The 19,293-nt window shown below is 39.5% G+C and overlaps 1 protein-coding gene across 6 annotated transcripts in view; it reads left to right on the plus strand.

Annotated features, from left to right (window-relative positions):
* PPP1R12A (protein phosphatase 1 regulatory subunit 12A) overlaps window positions 1-19,293 on the plus strand; it is a 96,272-nt gene that overhangs the window by 66,963 nt on the left and 10,016 nt on the right. For 5 of the 6 annotated variants that reach the window (XM_081878573.1, XM_081878568.1, XM_081878570.1 and 2 more), the window contains 10 exons: window positions 998-1,165; window positions 1,576-1,749; window positions 6,005-6,095; window positions 6,892-7,089; window positions 7,518-7,668; window positions 8,713-8,831; window positions 10,055-10,120; window positions 11,492-11,508; window positions 13,710-13,836; window positions 14,855-14,959. In XM_081878573.1, coding sequence (XP_081734699.1) covers window positions 998-1,165; window positions 1,576-1,749; window positions 6,005-6,095; window positions 6,892-7,089; window positions 7,518-7,668; window positions 8,713-8,831; window positions 10,055-10,120; window positions 11,492-11,508; window positions 13,710-13,836; window positions 14,855-14,959 — 1,216 coding nt within the window. The remainder of the gene's footprint in view (window positions 1-997; window positions 1,166-1,575; window positions 1,750-6,004; window positions 6,096-6,891; window positions 7,090-7,517; window positions 7,669-8,712; window positions 8,832-10,054; window positions 10,121-11,491; window positions 11,509-13,709; window positions 13,837-14,854; window positions 14,960-19,293) is intronic. The other variant, XM_081878572.1, reaches the window with a different exon arrangement.

The following is a 19,293-nucleotide window of genomic DNA, read 5'->3' on the forward strand; positions in this document are numbered from 1 at the left end:
TGGCGAGAGCTTCATTGGATAAACACTACAAAGCCATCAACTAAAAGAGGAAATCAGTGTTTGGGGAATTATGGTTCTGGTGTTTTCCAATCCCAAATGGATGAAGACTGCTAGTCACAGCTTCTTCAGTTATTTGCTTCCAGAAAAGTTGCACTGTCAGTTCTTATAACAGCTTCCTTGTTGCCTCTTAATGCTAAACTGTTCATGAACCAACTGTGGCAGCATCCTTTCCCTTCAGTGATGGTCATGCTTGGTGTGAGTAAGTGATGTCGTAAGACTCAGCTTGGCTCATATATTTTAGTTGATGATACTTTTAATCAGCAATTAGATTTTCTGTATGTAAGTGATGGGTATAGCAACAACACAGTGCTATTAAGTGTGCCATAAGACTGCAAGCGGGACGCGGGTGGCGCTGTGGGTAAAACCTCAGCGCCTAGGACTTGCCGATCGTCAGGTCGGTGGTTCGAATCCCCGCAGCGGGGGTGCGCTCCCGTTGCTCGGTCCCAGCGCCTGCCAACCTAGCACAGTTTGAAAGCACCCTCGGGTGCAAGTAGATAAATAGGGACCGCTTACTAGCGGGAAGGTAAACAGCGTTTCCGTGTGCTGCGCTGGCTTGCCAGATGCAGCTTGTCACGCTGGCCACGTGACCTGGAAGTGTCTGCAGACAGCGCTGGCCCCGGGCCTCTTAAGTGAGATGGGCGAACAACCCTAAAGTCAGACACGACTGGCCCGCATGGGCAGGGGTACCTTTACCTTAAGACTGCAAGCAGATATATTGGTATGATGTTAAAATTGGGTATACAATCTTTGTAGTCTTTTTATGGAAATGAGAGGGAAATGAGAGTTCTTGTAATTATGCTTACCTTTTTTTACAAATATCTGGAGCTATTCAGTAGATGGAAATCGAGGGCCCATCAAACTGGTAGAAGAATGGATGGTGATTTATAACTTAATAAATACACAGTGCTTATTTTTGAAAATTCAAATGACTTTTCAGTGGTTCCTTTGGTAGAAGACAAGATGACTTGATTAGTTCTAGTATTCCAAGTATTACGTCAGTATCAACAGTTACCTCCCCCGCTGGTCTTCAGAAAAGCCTGCTTTCCAGCACAAGCACTGCTACAAAGGTTACAACGGGTTCAGCAACAGCAGGCATACAAAGCAGGTGGGACCATCAATGTTGTTTGTGTTATGTCCACTGTGTGCTTTATGTATGTGCATGCATTTTTGTGTAGAAGGTACTGGGCTCTGGATTTTTTTCATTTTTGCTGTTACCTGTGGTCAGTATGTAATCTGGCTTAAAATGAAGCTTGCATTATAAAGCAATAGCTATGCATGTCTGTAAACAGGTAAAAAATAATATATAGGAATGGGGTGAAAATATCGTCAAAGCTTTACTTTTAGTAAAGCTGCCCAGGAGCTATGTAGATACTTCTGTAGCAAAACCAATCTCAAATTTGTATGTTTTTAAAAAAAGAAAAAATCCATCCCTTTGTATCACACTGTTTTAGTAAAGTGCTTTCATTGTTTAGCTGTTTCCTTTTCTCTTTTTGTGTTGTTGCTATGATGCTATAGTACCTCAAATCGTTTATGGGCTGAGGATAGTACTGAGAGAGACAAAGACAATGTTCCTACGGCAGTGACCGTTCCTGTTGCACCATCAGTTGTAAATACTGCGACTACCACAGCCTTGACTACAACTACTTCTGGCACTGTGTCCTCAACTTCAGAGGTCAGGGAGAGACGCAGGTGTGTAAAAGTTCTGAGAATGATACTTCACTTGTGCTGTGATTCATTAGTGTGAGGTGAACAAATGCCTACTCACAAAAGATGCATCAATACAATTGTAGATTCGTTGATATTTTGCCCACATGTAATATATGTGATGGGAAACACGTAGACAATCCTCAGCTTCCATCATCATCACCACCATCACCATCATCATCATCAAAATTATATTATTTATACCCCACCTATCTGGCTGGGTTTCCCCAGCTACTCTGGGTGGCTTCCAACAAAAAATCAAAAATACAATAAAACAGGGAATACAATTTTAAAAATGGGAAGTCATTTTTCATCTTCCCTGTTCACCTAGTTCCCATGGTTCTATGCCACTTTTTTAAAAAAAAAGTAAGGTAGAGAGTGGTATGCATGTTCAGTGTCTCCACATTTACAGCAGTTCTTTATCTGTAGAGAATTGAGAAAAGTTTTTCAGTTTCATGAATTGTGAGAATAATTTATCAGCTGTTTAGATGGGAAGAACTGTTTCCAAACATATAAGATTCGGGTCAATATGGAAAGACCATATGTATTTAAACCGTGATAAACGTAAATGCAACAAGTTGTCCATGTCAGTGTCTGAGAGCACCTTTTCTTCTACATTGCTGTTTTTATGTTTTCTGGTTTTTCCTGTGGAAATGTGTCGTTTGGGCCCCAAATCCCTTTTGTCATCTTTCTTCCCAAGTGACTTTGTGTGTTAAGGAAAATGCTATGGTTTGAACTTGCTGTGCATTTCCCCTCTCAGAAATAAGAAAAAGCTTTTTTAAAAAAATAAAGAAGGCAAAAAGGCTGCTGTAATGCCTGTAAATACATGTCAGTAGATGTATCAGGTACTCTAGATATAGAAAGTGGCGCACAATATCTCTTTAGGAAGTGGCCTTCGATACAGAGAGCCAAGTATTCTATTTTGAAGAATGGTCAAAGCAGCCCAAAGTGTCATATTAGGGACCATTTGATCTTGCCAAACAAACAAACCTGCTTGTCCACTGACCTCACAAAATATTCTAGGGAGGGAGAGAAGAGGATGTATATTTTGGTGTGGAGAAGAAGAGACACCAGAATTTAGAATAAACCTAGGCCTTTTCAAAGTATATATACACAAACCAGCTTATCTTCCTGTTTCATTCATCTGAAGATGTAGGTTGTTATTCTGAAAGCCCATGCCCTTTAACCTATTATGTTTTTAAGGTGTGGCAATGTTCTTAGTTTGTTCTGGCATAAATGCACACAAACATGAATGCTCTGAGACTGCATTCTTAGTTCCTTTTAAAGATCAATTTAATGTGGAAGACAAATCAAGTATTGCCACAATGCACATTGTATGCTTTGAAGAAGGATCGTGTCTGGAAATAATAGGAATAAAGTTGGCGAACCAGGCAACTTTATTCATTAAAAGTTGCATAATATATCTAGGATTAAATGCAAGGTGTATGTAATGACTAAATTTTATTGCAACAAGTGTGGGTTGTGGTTTTTTTTTTAAAAAAATACTATAGTTAAAAAGCCTGAGAGGAGCCGAAAAAGCAAGGAAGTTCAAAATTCAGGCATTCAGTTTCTTTCTTCACTCTCACCAGTGTGTCAAGGTTTTGCATGTGTGTTGCACAGGATGAAATAACACATTTAGATTTCTGTTGGTGGTCTAAATTACCTTGATTTTTAAAATGTGTTGTCCAGAAGGTGCCTACCTCCTCTTTGAATTCTGTGGTTTTACAAATGAAGATGTAATAACAATCATCTGTTCCTTAGCAGGTCTTGAGATTAGGTAAATACAACCTCAGATGAACAACAACACATGATATTGTGCCATGTCATTATTTATTTAACAGAAATAAAGCCAAAATGGAAAAGCCATGTGTGGAAAAACTAACCATGGTGGTTCTACAAGCTATTGAATCGTAAGGTGTACGTAGTTTTCCACACATGGCTAAACATGGCGCTGTGCATTATGGCCAAACATCTCCACTTTGGTCTCATCCGTCCAAAAGACATTGTTCCAGAAGTCTAGTGGTTTGTACAGGTGCAACTTTGCAAACCAAAGCCATGTTGCTATGTTCTTTTTAGAGAGACGAGGCTTTCTCCTGGAAACCCTTCCAAACAAACCATGCTTGTTCAGTCTTTTCTAATTGAATTGTCACGAACTTTTAACATGCTAACTGAGGCTTGTAGAGCCTGAGATGTAACTCTTGGGGTTTTTGCAATTTTTCTGAGCATTGTGCTATCTGACCTTTGGGTGAATTTGCTGGGACGTCCACTCCTGAAATGATTGGAAACTGTATTGAATGTTTTCCACTTTTGAAAATCTTTCTCACTGTAGAATGAGGGACTTAACATTGGTTGGAGATGGCCTTGGAACCCTTCAGAGTTTCATGGGCAGCAGCACTTGCTTCTCTAAGAGCATGGTGTCATATTTCCTCCTTGGCACTGTGTTAAAATACACCTGAATGCTCCAGACCAACAGACTGCCCAAACCCCAGCTTTTATAGAGGTGGGCACACTTGCTGCTGTTCAAATAAGCAAGGGCATATGATTAGCAGCCCCTGTCTGCTACTTAGCCTCTTCATTGCTATGGCAGCAGTAAGGGTGTACTTCGTTTTTCCACACATGATTTCTCCATCTTGACTTTATTTCTGTTAAATAAATCATGACACGTTGTAATGGGTCATGAATTATTGTTCATACGAGGTTGTATTTACCTAATTTTAAGGCCTGGTAAAGAACAAATGGTTGCTATTATGTCCCGATATGTAAAACCACATAATTCAAGGAGGGTGCACTTTCTTTTTCCCATGACTGTACATAGTGGCAGTTATTACATGGTCCCAAAGTAGTTCAGTTTATTCATTCAGAGTTCAGTGTTTGATTATGTGAGTTTGTTGGCTGCTTAGAATAACCTAGGATGACAAAATTGCCTACTGCTAAGAATATGTTGAGGAGTGTTTGTTTGCTCTTCCTATTTCCCCACTTTCTTTAAATGGTCATACTTTAAATGGTCATAGCTGAGGCAAAGGTTATGAGGCATAAACATAATAGCTAACTGTAAGGCTTAATGCATTTATGTATGTATGTTAGTGCAGTATACTTAACACTTATGACACTTGGGTGTCTGGTATCTTTAAGATATCGCATCTAAAGCAGGGCAGAAAATCAATGAAAGGAAGTGGCACAGCAAAATGTTCAGAAATGTACATACCATAAGCTTTCTGGATGAGTTGAATACTTTGTTAATGTCTATCAAGATGTGTTCTCCTTATGTTAGACATTAATTTGAAGGTGGTATTTGGGGTAATTCGAGAAATGTTTACTTTATAAATAATGAGGTCTCTTTCTACTATTTAGCTTAGTGCCCTGACATGCTTTTCCCCATTAAATTTAAAGTCAGGAAAGGGTAGTCTGTTCCAGCAGGTTGGATTCAACAAGTCCTGACCTACAATCACAATTGGGTTCTGGTTTGTTAAGTAAGTACATGTAGAATGAACCAGTTTCCTGAGTTTGAACATAGCTATGGTTTATTCAAAAACCCGAAGGAAGTGTCCAGTTGTTTCTTACGGTTAAAGGAGAGATGAGGAGCAAGCTTGTTGCAACGCCTTCTTGTAATTGGGAATCATGGTATCCCATTGCATCTAAACTAGGCCATTGCCGTGGAATCCTTGCTTGATTGAGTGTTGAGAGATCTAATAGTATGAAATGATGTTTTTAAAACCAGTTTTGTAAAGCAGCAACACTTCAAGTTGGTTGAAAATAAAAACATTTGCTAGTATGGTTCATCAGCAACTAGTTCACTTGGAGTACCATTTGGAGGGAATAATAAAGATTCCCAGTCAGGGCCCTCCCACACCTACATCCCATAGCCAGTTACCATGAACTCATTAAAAGCCCTGTTGCATCTGTATTAGAAAGTGGCAGGTAATACCTCTCAGAAGGCTCAGTTTGATCCTGGGTATTTCTGTTGCTGATCCTTAGGTTAAAGTGCTGACTTGATACTGTAATGTAATTGTATTATCAGAATATGAAGAGCTTGTATGTGCTCAGTGCAGAATTACACCAAAACGCAAGCAGTGATCTTGTTGCCACAAAAGAACCTTGTTATTGTTTGAAACCTTCAGTTTCCTAATTTATTTGTGACTTAGCCGAGAGGCTTCCGTTGCTCCTTTTTCTATCAAATTATTTTCAAAAAATGCAACTACTTTATACATTGATTACTAGCTAGCAAATCTTTTAATTCCAGGTCATACCTCACTCCAGTTCGGGATGAAGAATCTGAATCCCAAAGAAAAGCTAGATCAAGGCAAGCAAGGCAGTCCAGAAGATCCACTCAGGTACAGTGATCATATATGTTATATTTAGGGGATATGTGTTAGTTCAGTACACTGACGGTACAATACCTATGAATTGGTTTCTGTTCATAGAGGAAGAGAGAGAATGAAAATATGAAAATGGAAGTATGTAATAATATACAGGCAACTCACAGGTTATGCGAGGGTTTGGTTCCAGGGTTTCATGTGTAAACCCAAAATCATGTGAAGCCAGAAACCCCCAGAATTCTTCATCCCTGCATGCCTGTCTGGAACAGGCCTTTCCCTCTGCCTCACTAGGATCTAGGCATGTTCCAGGACACTCACACAACTTTCCCAGAGGCAAGTATTATCATTTATTTATTTTTTAGTGCAACAGAGAAATACAGCTCCTCTTCAGAAAAGCAAGTTAAGTATTTGCATTCTGACTTTAATCTACATATTCACATGCACACAATTAGTTCTGGGCTAGGAAAATATATTTTCCCCAAAGCATGCAATCAGGGGGAAAGTTTTTTTTAAGCATCCATTTATTTTTATCACATAAAATACCGTCCCTTCCAGTTGTTTTGAAACAGCATTAAAAATACAAGGGAAAAGCTTTTAGATGCTATGAAAAATGAGGACAAAACAAACAAGAAAGAATGAACTATGAGATTAGGAAATGGGGTGTAGCCTCAGGTTTGGTTTGTTTGTTTGTTTGTTTTTTTACAAAATACCATTTACCTTTAATAAGTTATTGTTTGAATGTCAGCAGAAGTCAAATTAGATATTGGAAACTTGACATGTTATCCTTTTTTGGGGTGCAATTCTTCTAAAGGGGGTAACGCTGACTGATCTTCAAGAAGCCGAAAAAACTATTGGCAGAAGTCGTGGTACACGAACCAGAGAGCAAGAAAATGAAGAAAAAGAAAAGGAGGAAAAAGAAAAACAGGACAAAGAAAAACAGGAAGAAAAGAAAGAATCTGAATCTAAAGATGATGATTATAGACAAAGATACACACGGACCATAGAGGAGGTATTTCATGTTTCTCTTATTGCACAGGCATGAATCGGCCAACTGTGCTTCGAATGCTAGGCACAGTTGGATTTTATCCCCAGTTAATGCATCAGAGTGGGAGCTTCTGCACTCAGGTCCACCGACCAGGCTCCGCCCCATTGGCTGCCCATGATTGGGCAATTTAAACTTTAGTCTTGGTGAGATATCACACCCTGCAATGCAGCTGGTCCGGGTATTTACAATGGCTGGCTGTTGGGGATGTGACTCCTAACTGCCCTGGGAATGAAGGGCAGCTTGCAAGGGGCCGCAACTGCCACTCATGCGGGGCAGGGTAGGCGGCCATTCTGAAATTGTAGGAGGTAGCATACTTGATGAAAATGATTTAATTTGCATTTCTATGCTTCCTAATATTTCAAAACTGATATGGACTTCTCCCTGTTGACTAGCCATATCATCGCTATAGAACTACGCCTTCAACTACTTCATCAACTTCTTCAATTGCCACATCTAGTTCTTCAAGCCAACTAAACAGACCAAACAGCCTTATAGGTATAACTTCTGCTTACTCCAGAAGTGGAGCAAAGGAAAATGAGAGAGGTAAGGCTTCTCTTATTTTTTTCTTTTTCTGTGTTGGTGTTATCAAATAAACCACTGCCCCCTTCAAGAAAGTTTGGTATACCTTAGATGAGTAATTGGTAAAACAGTTGGGAATCCTCCTGCAGAATCAGTATTTCAGCAATTCCTCAGTAATTATACTTTTAAATTGCTTTCTGTAGATCAAATCTAAACTTTCTCCTCAGTTCCCATAATTCCATGGGCTCTAAATTTTAATGTTGAATTGTTATAGGAACAACTTTTCTTAAAAAAGAAAAAGTTTAGAGTGAGGCTGAGTATGTGTTGCCTTAATATAGATTCATTTTTCAGCCCTGAAGACTGGAGCAGTGAATTAACAAGTACCTGGATGTTTGTGATTTCTTATGTTAATTCAAGGGTAAACACCTGGATAAAGTGCATGATAGCAAAGGAATGTTATATGCTTGTGCAGCCCTGCTTAATAATTCTTATATAAGTTAATAAAAGCATTTTGGAGCTGAACAATCAGTTTGAAAGGTTAAACTTTGATCTTTCTGACATGTTACTTTAAATCTTAGTTTACGGAAGTGGCACCTTACCATGGTCTGAAAATTGCTGGATTTCATTAAGTGTATTACCATACAAAGAAAAGCAAACCTAGCTAATTTGAACACAAATCTCTCTGAAAGAGTCTGTTGCACGCTGAATTCTTGATGCTTCTGGCTAAACAAATACTTACCTGAATAAGTGTGCTCTGGTTGCTTTGATGAATATGTGTTTGTAGATGTCATAATGTATGCATATGTGTTAGGCTTTGATTCTTAAGGTTAAATCCATATAACACTACAATGAAATATTATAGTTAGAAATGATGGAACAATGTATAAAGAGAATAATGGCATGTTAAAAGTGAACTACATTTACCATATTCTCAGAAGCATTTTAGGATTTTCATAAACATGAATCCTGAATGTCTTGCTTCAGGAATGACAACAGAAATGTAATGTGTTGCAAATTAGTATATTTACTGGACTTCATTAAAATCTCAATGCATTGCTATTTAAATAGAAACAGGGAAGAAAGAAGAAGAAAAAGAAGAAGATAAATCACAGACAAAATCAATAAGGGAAAGGCGACGGCCAAGAGAAAAACGAAGATCTACAGGAGTTTCTTTTTGGACTCAGGATGTAAGTAAAAACCCATTTAAATTGCATATAGATCTGTATTTAGAAACAGTTCAGGGAGAATTCAGTGAACTGAGGCAACACAGTTGATAAAACAAGCTGTGGAAATTGGGTTTTTGTTTTCATATTGCAGATCTATGTTTCAGACATAGGTGAGATTCATGTATTTTAAAGCTATTGATTTAACGCTTAACACAGCTATCAATCTTGTTTTAGAAGTGTGGTGGTTATACCCAGTTGTCACATCTAGACGTTCAAACTGTTTCATGAATCACCAACCCATCCACAATATGTACATGATTTTTTTTTATTAGTAAGACAACAGACTTCCTCATCACTGATATCACAGCTTTTTTGGACAATTAATGAATTCAGTTATTAGTTATTGCCTTAAAGTAAAATCAGTACCCAACTAAGTTCTACTTAGAATAGACACATTGAAAGTAATGGAGCCAAGTTAGTCATGGCTATTAATTTCAGTGGGTCTGCTCAATGCAAGCTTTGACTATACCCCCCTGTAATATGGAAAATGTGTGACATTAATTGTAACGCATACATAATTCATAATACATTGGATAAGCATGCATTTTAGTTAGGGCTTGGATGATTATTTGTGTGACTTTAAATCAGAAACAATGAGATGAATGAGATGTTGCAATGAGATGCTATAAAGTAGTTAAGTAAAAGTTCTTGTATGTAAGTTAACTGCTTAAACATTAATATGGACTTGCCACCCCTAAATTGCTGTTTGTATATTGTTGTTGTTGTTATTTATATACTGCCTATACCCAGGGGTTTCAGTGCAGTTCACAAAATAAAATCAAGATATAGAACCACTAAATACCTAATAAAAATAAAAACAACAACCCAGTAGCCCCAATAAAATCTGAAAATACAGATTCTGCGTATCCGCTATTTATAGGGAAAGAGTGTCTATCATTTTATTTAAAAAAAAAAAAGTTGATTACAGTAAGTTGTCCCAGAATTGGACAAAAATAGTTGAAATTTTGTTTTAGAAGAGTACAAATATAGATTATATTCCAGTATAAATATGTGAGTGGTGGTGAGCAACTAGGATAGAATTTTGTTATTGACAAACTATATCTGCTTGTTTGAAGCAGTTTGAAGGCTGAAAATGTTGTTTGGAGGAAGCCCTCCTTCTAAGTTGTTCTGTCCTGAGGCAGAATGTAAATATATGCTGATTTTAAATGGGTTTCCTCCCTCAGAGTGATGAAAATGAACAAGAACACCCATCTGATTCAGAAGAGGGAACAAACAAAAAAGAAACACAGGTAATTGTTCTGTTTTCCTTGCATAAAAGACATGATCTCATGCTACGATTTTATTCAAGGTTCTGTGAAGAAAATTGTGTCTTCTGGGGTTAAAATATTAAGTTCAGAGATCATGTGATAATTTTATTTGGCCTTCATAGAAGCGTAACCTGTTGATTATCTTTCATAGCGCACAAAGTTGTTTTCATATTGCAGTGCTGTTCCATGTATCTTTTCCCCTGTTCTCTTTCATTTTGATTCTCATTTGAGTGCCATATTTTACAAAAAGCTACACTCCCACAGGTATTGCATCCTGTTTTAATTCAGTAATAGTGCATTAACTGAGATTGCATACATTTTGCTGTGATAATGCCAACATTACCTGTTTCATTTGAACGTGTCACTTGAATAAGCTCTAAGTGGACCCTACAAAATACATTCAAACAAAAGAATGGTGTAAGGTTTATTTAAAATCACCACATAGTGGACTGTCCACATTGAAAAATGAGAGAGCAGTTGGAATACATAGAATACTAAAAGAACAGGAAGGCAGAATATTAACTCTTTAGAATTTTGTCACAACATGGGGTCTATATTTCTAATATTGGTTTTCTTGTGAAGATTCTGCAAATTGTTGCTAGGATCCAAACATGCAGTTACTTTCATGTGGCTATGGAGACTTTGGGCTTGTATCACTCAAACAGCAGTTCCCTAAGCTGCATTGCAAATTACTTTTGAAATAATAGAAGTCTTTGAAATGCTCTTCGGCTTGGAAGGTCTGTTATTCAAAGAAAGAAGTCCAAAATGCCTTTGGGCATGCCCAATCCCTTGGTGTATTTAAGTTAACCATTTGGATTCTAGCCTATGATTCCATGCAGCAGGGGTAGATAACTGCATACCGCCAGTGAGCCAGCTCCTTCCTTCCCCTCAATCCGAAGTATCAGTTCTGACCCGTGAGTGGTACTGCCCACCTATCAATCACCTGATGTTGTTATGACATTGGGTGACAACTTGAAAAGAACTTTCCTTTGAAGACTGTTTTGCGATAAGTTTCAATACACACGGCTTGGAAATGGACTTCAAAGTAACAGCAGACATGCCTTTACCTGCCATATACCTGATGTCACATATGACATCAGGGATCGGGCAGCTGAGTGTGATTTGGGGGAAATGGCCTCTCAGGGCAAATTAGAACCCCTAGCTGACCTGAATGGACCTGTATGTAGGCTGGTGGTTCCACACCTCTGCCATACAGTATATTTTATGGTCCATTTTATTTTAATTGCTGAGCTTACTTTAAATTCTCATTAATTGTCTAGTAAGCTGTGAATAATTTGCTTGTTAAACATAGGTGCAATCTTTTAAAATATTTGTTTCCTCTTCCTCCTTCAGGGTGAAAGCATTTCAAGGTACGTGTACTCTTCACGTTTAGCTCTCCTTATGATGTGAAGTATAACATTCTTTATTGTTTAATGTTAATGAAATGAGAGGTTAAGCATGCTTTTATGGAAAAAGGCACTTTGCAAATGATGCGATGCAAGAAGCTGCCCACAGCTCAGTTCTCCATAAATACCAAAACTGTAGAAGATTACATCCAGTTTCAACATGTCCACAGAGTTGTTATTATGCTAGCATGTTGACCGTCAGCATGGCAGAACCATTACATCTTGAGGATTATAAAATGTTCCAGTAGAGTCAAGCAATATGATTCATTGGTTACAAACATGATGAAGGTTGTATGATTTGCCACACCTAAATCGGGGGGATTTTAACCATTTATCTGTAAGATTCAGCTTTTGGGAAGTCCCCAAGTGGAGGATGTTCCCTGATAATATCATACCCTAGTTCACGTTTGCTTTTGTATAAAATGGAGAGAAGTAGAAGATTGCATACACATTATTTGAATTCACACCGTATCTTTAGTTGAGTTATAATATTAATGTGTCAGTGACTTAATTCAGATGTCATGTCAAATCATCATTTTCAGAGCTTAACTCTCGTTCGTCACAATGTTCAAATTTGACAAATCATAGTTTGAGAATGTTGAAACAATGAGGTTAATGAAATGTCCCAATTTACAAGTCATAGTTGGCATTCCACCCTCTGAAGCCATCGTGTTGCATAACAGAAATCCATAATATGAGAAAGACAAAAATAGAGCACCAACTCTGTTGTCTTCAGTCTTGCTGAATTCTACCCGAAAGCCATGATTTCTCTATTGATCTTTCTGCCCCTGTGTGTTAAACCAGTTTCGATTCACAATAAAGGCAGGCATTTGGATTACATGATTTTTATTTATCGAACAACTTCTATAAAAGAAACTGAATCAAATGAATAACTTTCAGGTTTTTAGCCTTGACCTGTGGTCTCCCATTTCTCCCCAAAGACTGGTGTTTTAAAACTTGTTTGTATGCCACTTCGAATTGTGTTTTATAAAGAAAAGTGAGAATATTTTTTTAAAATATAAACAGAGTTATGAAAAGCAAAGGTAGCAATTATCACTAGTGGCTGAAATTGAGGGAAATTGGAGGTCATGAAAATAGCAGCCAGGAGATGTGATAAAATGGAAAGTGGTGCCAGGGATGGGGTAGCACTGCCAATAATGAAATGATGCTTTCCCTTTTTGCATGGAGAGTAGCTATGGGTGCCCTTAGAGGGACTTCTTTCTTTTGGGACATATATCTGGTCAACGTTCACCGCCCCCCCCCCCAAAAAAAATACTATTTCACTCCAAGAAATATGAAAACTGCAACATTGGTGGGAACATTGCTTTGGAGTGTGGGCAGTGGTTTTGAGTGGACAAAGCCAGGAAGAAAAATGTCCCACCCCCTAGATCTTTGCTCAACTTGGACTGCCCCCTGCACCTGAAAAAAAACAACGCTTCTTAATACAGAGACATCAGGAAGAGGGGAATGCTCCTTGGCAGAAAGCTGGCTGAGAAAGCATTGTGCTGCACAACTGAGAACAAATAAAAAGAAGAATGTTCTCAGTTGTGCTGCCCTTTTTAGCATTACTGATTGATGGCAACAAGGCAGCATATCTGTGGTTGTGTTGCCGGAGGTACAACAAGGTGAAGTGGTTTATAATTGAATCTTGGAACCCTTTGAGGAGACAACTAAGGAAAAATAGTAGAAATTGTTTTTTGCATGTAGGGCCGAGTTTTGCATGTCACAGTAAACCATCATTATTAGTTTCCCATGAACATGGAAATCACTGCAGCTTTGCTCCTTCCAAAGTGCCAGCAGGAACAGCAAACCATGATCTTTGATGTAGCATTATATCTGAACGAGGGATCAGGCTTGTTTTGTTGCCCCAATCCCCACCTTGGTAAGCTAAGAACAAATATTGGCTTCACATTCTGATTTGTTTGGAGTGAAACAAATCATGATCCCAAGCTCAGACATTACAATACACCAGAGATTGTGATTTGTCTCTCGCGCTAGGGGAGGAGCCACCTGCATGATCATGCAAAACAATTAACTGCAGACAGTTCTGATGTGCAAATGAAGCCACTGTGACTTAGTTTTTAAATTAGAGCTAGCTCAGACCATAGTTTGTTGCAATTCTGAATAGAGCTGTGAGACATTGAACTTTTATTCTTTTTTGGAAGATATGACACAGGATCATCAGGAGATCGTTACGATTCAGTACTAGGACGGACTGGATACAGTTACTTGGAAGATCGCAAATCATATTCCAGCAAGCTAGAAAAAGAAGATACAACAGATTTTAAAAAGGTATCTGACCCCATGAGTTGTGTGTTAACAAGATGATTTTATTACAAGTTTGTGAAGTCATTCTGTATGGTTCTTTTAATTCAGTTTGACATACACTCTGGGGACTATAAGGGGACTGCAATTTCAAGCTCTATAGTATTGGTTTTGAGGTAAATTTTGATTGAGGCCATTGTTAAGGTGCTATTTGTAAAGTAACTTCAAATGCATGGCCACTTTACCCCACCTCCATTCTCATTTAGAACAGGGATGGGGAACCTCAGGCCCAGGGCTGAATGTGAGCTACAAGGCCACCCTATGTCACCCATTGGACTCTCCCCAGGCTACACCCCTTTCCTAGGATGCTCCCCTCACCAGCCCTTCACCCTTCTCTAGTGCTTTTGCCTAACTGGAATTTGACCTTGAACCAGTATAATGTCTCTTGCTTGCCTGAATGGAGAGAGGTGACTGTGGTGTATGGGGACAGTTGGTCATTGCAGGGTCCAGCTTGGTTCTTATGGGGAGAGGTGGTCTTTGAGATATTGTGGTCCTGAACCGCTTAAGGCTTTATAAGTCAAAACCAGCACTTTGAATTGGGCCTGAAAACTAATTGGCAATCAGTGCAGGATCAGTGTAATGTGCTCAAGCCGTCTTGTGCGAGTGAGCACCCTGGCCACTAAATTCTGCACCAGCTGAAGTACTTGAACTATCTTCAGAAGCAGCATTGCGTATAAAACATTGCAGTAATCGAACCTAGAGGTTTCCAGAGCATAGAGGATAGAAGTTAGGCTAAATCCTTATTTCAGACATTGTGATATATTGGAATATCTCAGAGTTTAGCTGGTGATATATCACAATGTTGAAAACCATATATTGCTCAGCCATACACAGAACCCAGAAATCTAAACAGCTGCTCCTTGCCTACTGCTCTTCTAATCCTAGGAGTTAAATTTTATGTCTCTACAATTATCAATTTATGCATGCAGTTATGATAGAAGTTTGAAGGAGTGCATGATTTATAAAAGTATTGCATATTTCTTAGCTTTATGAACAGATTGTAGCTGAAAATGAAAAATTGAAAGCACAATTGCATGATACCAACATGGAACTGACGGATCTCAAACTACAGTTGGAAAAGGCAACTCAGGTTTGTATTTCTAAACTCTCAATTTAATTTTATTTCTTCAAAGGCTCTTCAGGCTGCCTTATATGATATCCTCTCTAGGCAGCTTACAGACATATAACAAATAAAATCACAAATTTCTCTAATACAGTTTAAAACAGATTACAAACAATAAAATGCCAAAATAACAGGCAGAGCAGTAAGTACAATTTAGAGAACCCTTCAAATTTTTGCTGGCCTGAAAAATATTTTATCAGGAAATCTAGTAACAAGCAGCCTTAACTCTATACTCTGAAATCTAGCAGCAACCTTAATAAAATCATCATTGTTAAAAGCCAAACAAAACAGATGGGTCTCCAAAGCCATTTTGAAGTCTGGCCAATAGTCCAATGTCTAGGAAGGGAGTTCCATAAATGAGGCGCCACCACAGAAAAAGCATGGCTAGGTTCAGTAAAATGTGTGTCACCAAGGATCAGCTTTGCATTTTCCAAAGATATGGAAAACAGTTTTTTAATAGTTCCTTTTAAACGTCATAAGTGTCCAGAATTGTATTTCATACACAACTTGCATAGGGCAAAGTTGTATTTTTTTTATTTTATTTTATTTACGGCTATTAGCCCATAAAATATGTACAAACATAAGAGCACAGAAACATAAAAACCAATACATCTAACAACAGAAGGGGAACACCACGATGTAAGGGTGGGTCATTGAGCAGTGACAAATAACAGCTTGGGGCCCGGAAAGATCCAAGGGACGGTTCACAGAAAAAGGAGAACTGGAGACGAGATCCGTCATGCACTCTCATCATAACTGTCCGATTAGTTTTTGTTGTTGATGTTGTTTTTTGGTGGTTTTTGTGTGTGAGATAACCGCATTCAGGAATCTCGCCACCTGCAGAGTTACAGAAGGATCTGTATCCTGCAAAAGCAGTGCGGCATGTGACTCAACAGGCCTGCCAACCAAGCGCAGTAAAGCAGGACCCAGGAATTTAGTCCTGGCTATGCTATGTAAGGGACAGTTGAACATTATATGTTGAAGAGATTCAACTGTGTATCTGAAGAAGTGTGCATGCACACGAAAGCTCATACCAAGAACTGACTTAGTTGGTCTTTAAGGTGCTACTGGAAGGAATTTGTTTTGTTTCAACTGTTTTCCCGTCACACTCGCATAGTGGAGACACCAAACCCTTGGAAAATCTGTGGCTCAGCAGGTTCGATGGAAAAACATTGAACCTTGCACGAATAAATGCAAGTCGGTGTGGTACAGATGAAAGAGATGACATGTATGATGGAAGGCCAAGTGGTGGGGTTATTCCATGATACCTGGGGGAGCAGACACCCCCACCCCTGGAGAGGTTGTGTTGATTTTCAATGTCTGCTAATCTTTGCTCGATAAGGCTTTTGGCTGAGCATAGGTTCATCTTTAAGGAGTCCGCTGGGGAAATTCCGATGCTCAGAAGTTTGGCATGGATTTTTCCTACCCACGGATTAACAAAGTCATCCCGCCAGAGGCACTGAAAGAGGTAATGGTCGGGAAGCCTATGCCAGCTGGACAGCCAATAGCCAAAGACTCGCTTCCAGATGACAGTCTCCAATGATGCAATCCTTAGCTCCAGATGTATGGCTGCATTGCTCACACACATGGGGAGTTTCAGGAGGTGACGGAGAAACTGATTCTGCAATGTCCCCAGTGATGTTAAATTGGACCCTGGGGCCCAGAGCGGGGCAGCATAACAGAGGGTGGAAACCACTTTTGCGTGGTACACCTTCAATGCAGAAGGGATGTGGGAGGCTCCGTCGACCGCAAAAAATTGGAGTAGAGTGTAAAGTATTGTTTTCCCTTTGTTCAGTAAATACTGTATCTGTGGCTTCCAGCTTAGGTTGTAGTGAAAAAAGACTCCCAGGTATTTAAATTTGAAAACCTGTTCTAATTGGACTCCATCTAGCTTCCAGCTGTAAGTTTTCCGAGACCTGGTAAAGACCAGTACTTTAGATTTTCCATGATTAATTGTCAGATGGTTGAGTTTGCAATAAGCCGCAAAAATCTTTAGAGCTCTGCATAAACCGACTCTAGAGTAGGAAAGGATCGCTGCATCGTCAGCATATAGGAGCAGAGGGCAGCGAAAATCAGCTAGGCGGGGGGCATGAATGATTGGCTTGAGACTCACTCAGAAAGAGCTTCATGTCGCTAATAAACAAGTTGAAGAGGAGTGGGGCCAAAATGCAGCCTTGGCGCACTCCTCTATTTATTGGGACCTCATTGGATAGGTTTCCCGCCGGTGTGAGTCTCACTCTAGCCGACGACCCGTGGTGTAATTGGGTTATAAGTCATAACAGCCTTCTATCTATGCCCCATCTCTCTAATTTCTTCCATAGACAGTTTCTTGGGATACTGTCGAAGGCGGCCTTTAAGTCTATGAAAGCGACACATAGGCGCCCCCGACTCGGGGCAGAATATTTTCTGGCAAGATGATACATAATTACCATATGGTCAGTGGTCGAATAATTGTTCCTAAAGCCCGCTTGCTCATGGCCAATCAAATTTGAGTCATATGCCCAATGGGACAGCTTAGACAGCAAAAATTTTGCATAGATTTTCCCGATGATAGACAAAAGGCTGATGTTCCGATAGTTCTCTGGGTCAGCAGGGGGACCCTTTTTATGGACTGGTACGATCACGGCCTCCTTCCATGTCCTAGGGATAAGCCCCGTAGAATTAATTGCATCAAAGACTTTGGCCAGAATTTCAGCCCACCACCTCGGTTGCGCAACAATAGCCTCAGCAGGGACTAGATCCGGCCCGGGGGCTTTGCCTGTTTTCAGATCTAGTATCAAGTCCATTATCAGTTCTGGGTCGGTAGAGGGCCACAAAGGTAGATGGTCGGCTCGGAATTCCGTGGGTGAGTTGGATTCCTCTGCCAAAGAGAAATATTTACTCAAGAATTGTTCCCATGTGGGCGCAGGGATAATCGCCAGTGGGTACTTCCTTCCTCTTTTGTTTATCAGAGCCCAAAATTCCTGTGGTCTGCGGGATCTAGAGGCCGCAATCAAGGCTCAAAGTTGTAAATTGTTACTTTACATTTCATCATTGTTGCTGTGCTGTTGCTGCCTTTCTCTCCATGGTTTTGGGTTGCTAAGAGCCCACTAATGGCATGGCACAGGGAAGGAGGTAGTGAGCCCAAACTGATTTGTGCATCCTTCTGTCTCTGGTGGATGCAGGGCCTAGGATTGTAAAGAGAGTGAAACAAAGGGGCTGGGGAGTAATTAATTCATCCTTTACAACCCCAATTCCTTGGGTCCTCCAAGTGCTCAAGAGAATCCCAAGTTGGGATCCCAGCTTTGGGCAGCAAAGTAAATGGGCCTCACTATGGCTCTCAGCTCTTTTTGTAGACAGCAAAAGATAACGAAGGCAAAATAGATACAAGAGAGACTACTGTTCTTCAGCAAATGTGGTCTACTTTAAAACAGGGAGAACCTGAAAGAAAGACCTGAAAAAGCTCATTATTCAACCAGAGTAATTTTTTCCCATCTCTCTGTCTCTTACTTTCTTAACACACACTTTAGATAAGCTTTATTGAACACTGTGGAACTTGCTTCTTCGTAAATATGCATAGGATCTGGTTACATAAATTTATCTGTGGAGCTGGTGAAGTAGGAAGTAGTACATGTTACCATGTGAAGAAAAGGAGGCAATGTAGGACTATTATATCTGGAGTAAAATTATCTAGCTCATTCACTGTCTTGACACTGAAAGCTTTAGAATGATCACTCAGGTGCCTGTTAGGAATGGTTTGGGGAAATTTGCTATTTTCTTAATAACCACGGTCTGAAGTTGGCTTGTTTCGATAGACTTGTGGTTGATGCTAACCGCTGTTTGCCCAGGTTTGGATTTGATGATAAACTGTGGTTAGTGAAAGCTGGAAGTGAAAAGTGGAGGTGGAGGCATAGCAGGCTTGTTCAACACTATACCATAGTTAATCATTATGTCCAAACAAGGCCTAGTCTTTAACCCTTGAACATTTCTGCTTTAATTGCTGCATAAACGACTTCAAAATTTATGTGATTATGATGGGAAGACAGTGTCCTTGATATTGTAAAGATGAATTGGAAGTCTTCCCCCTGCAAACCATCTGGCCCTTCTCAATGGACAGCTAATGTTAGGTGTCAAGTTTTATCCCTAGTATTACTGTTCCATAGAAGTGAACAATAATCATTAACTTATATGGGTAAAAAGTAAGGTGGTGAGTTCATGGAGTGTAAGGAAGTTGCTGCTGATAGAGACTGATTTTAAGCTTATACCTTCAAAAGGAGCAGTGTGTTTGTCCTTGAGCAGCAACTTCTATTAATTGAAATTGA

Source organism: Podarcis erhardii (assembly GCF_964252035.2).
Source record: "Podarcis erhardii genome assembly, chromosome: 10".
In the NCBI taxonomy this organism is placed as follows: Eukaryota; Metazoa; Chordata; class Lepidosauria; order Squamata; family Lacertidae; genus Podarcis; species Podarcis erhardii.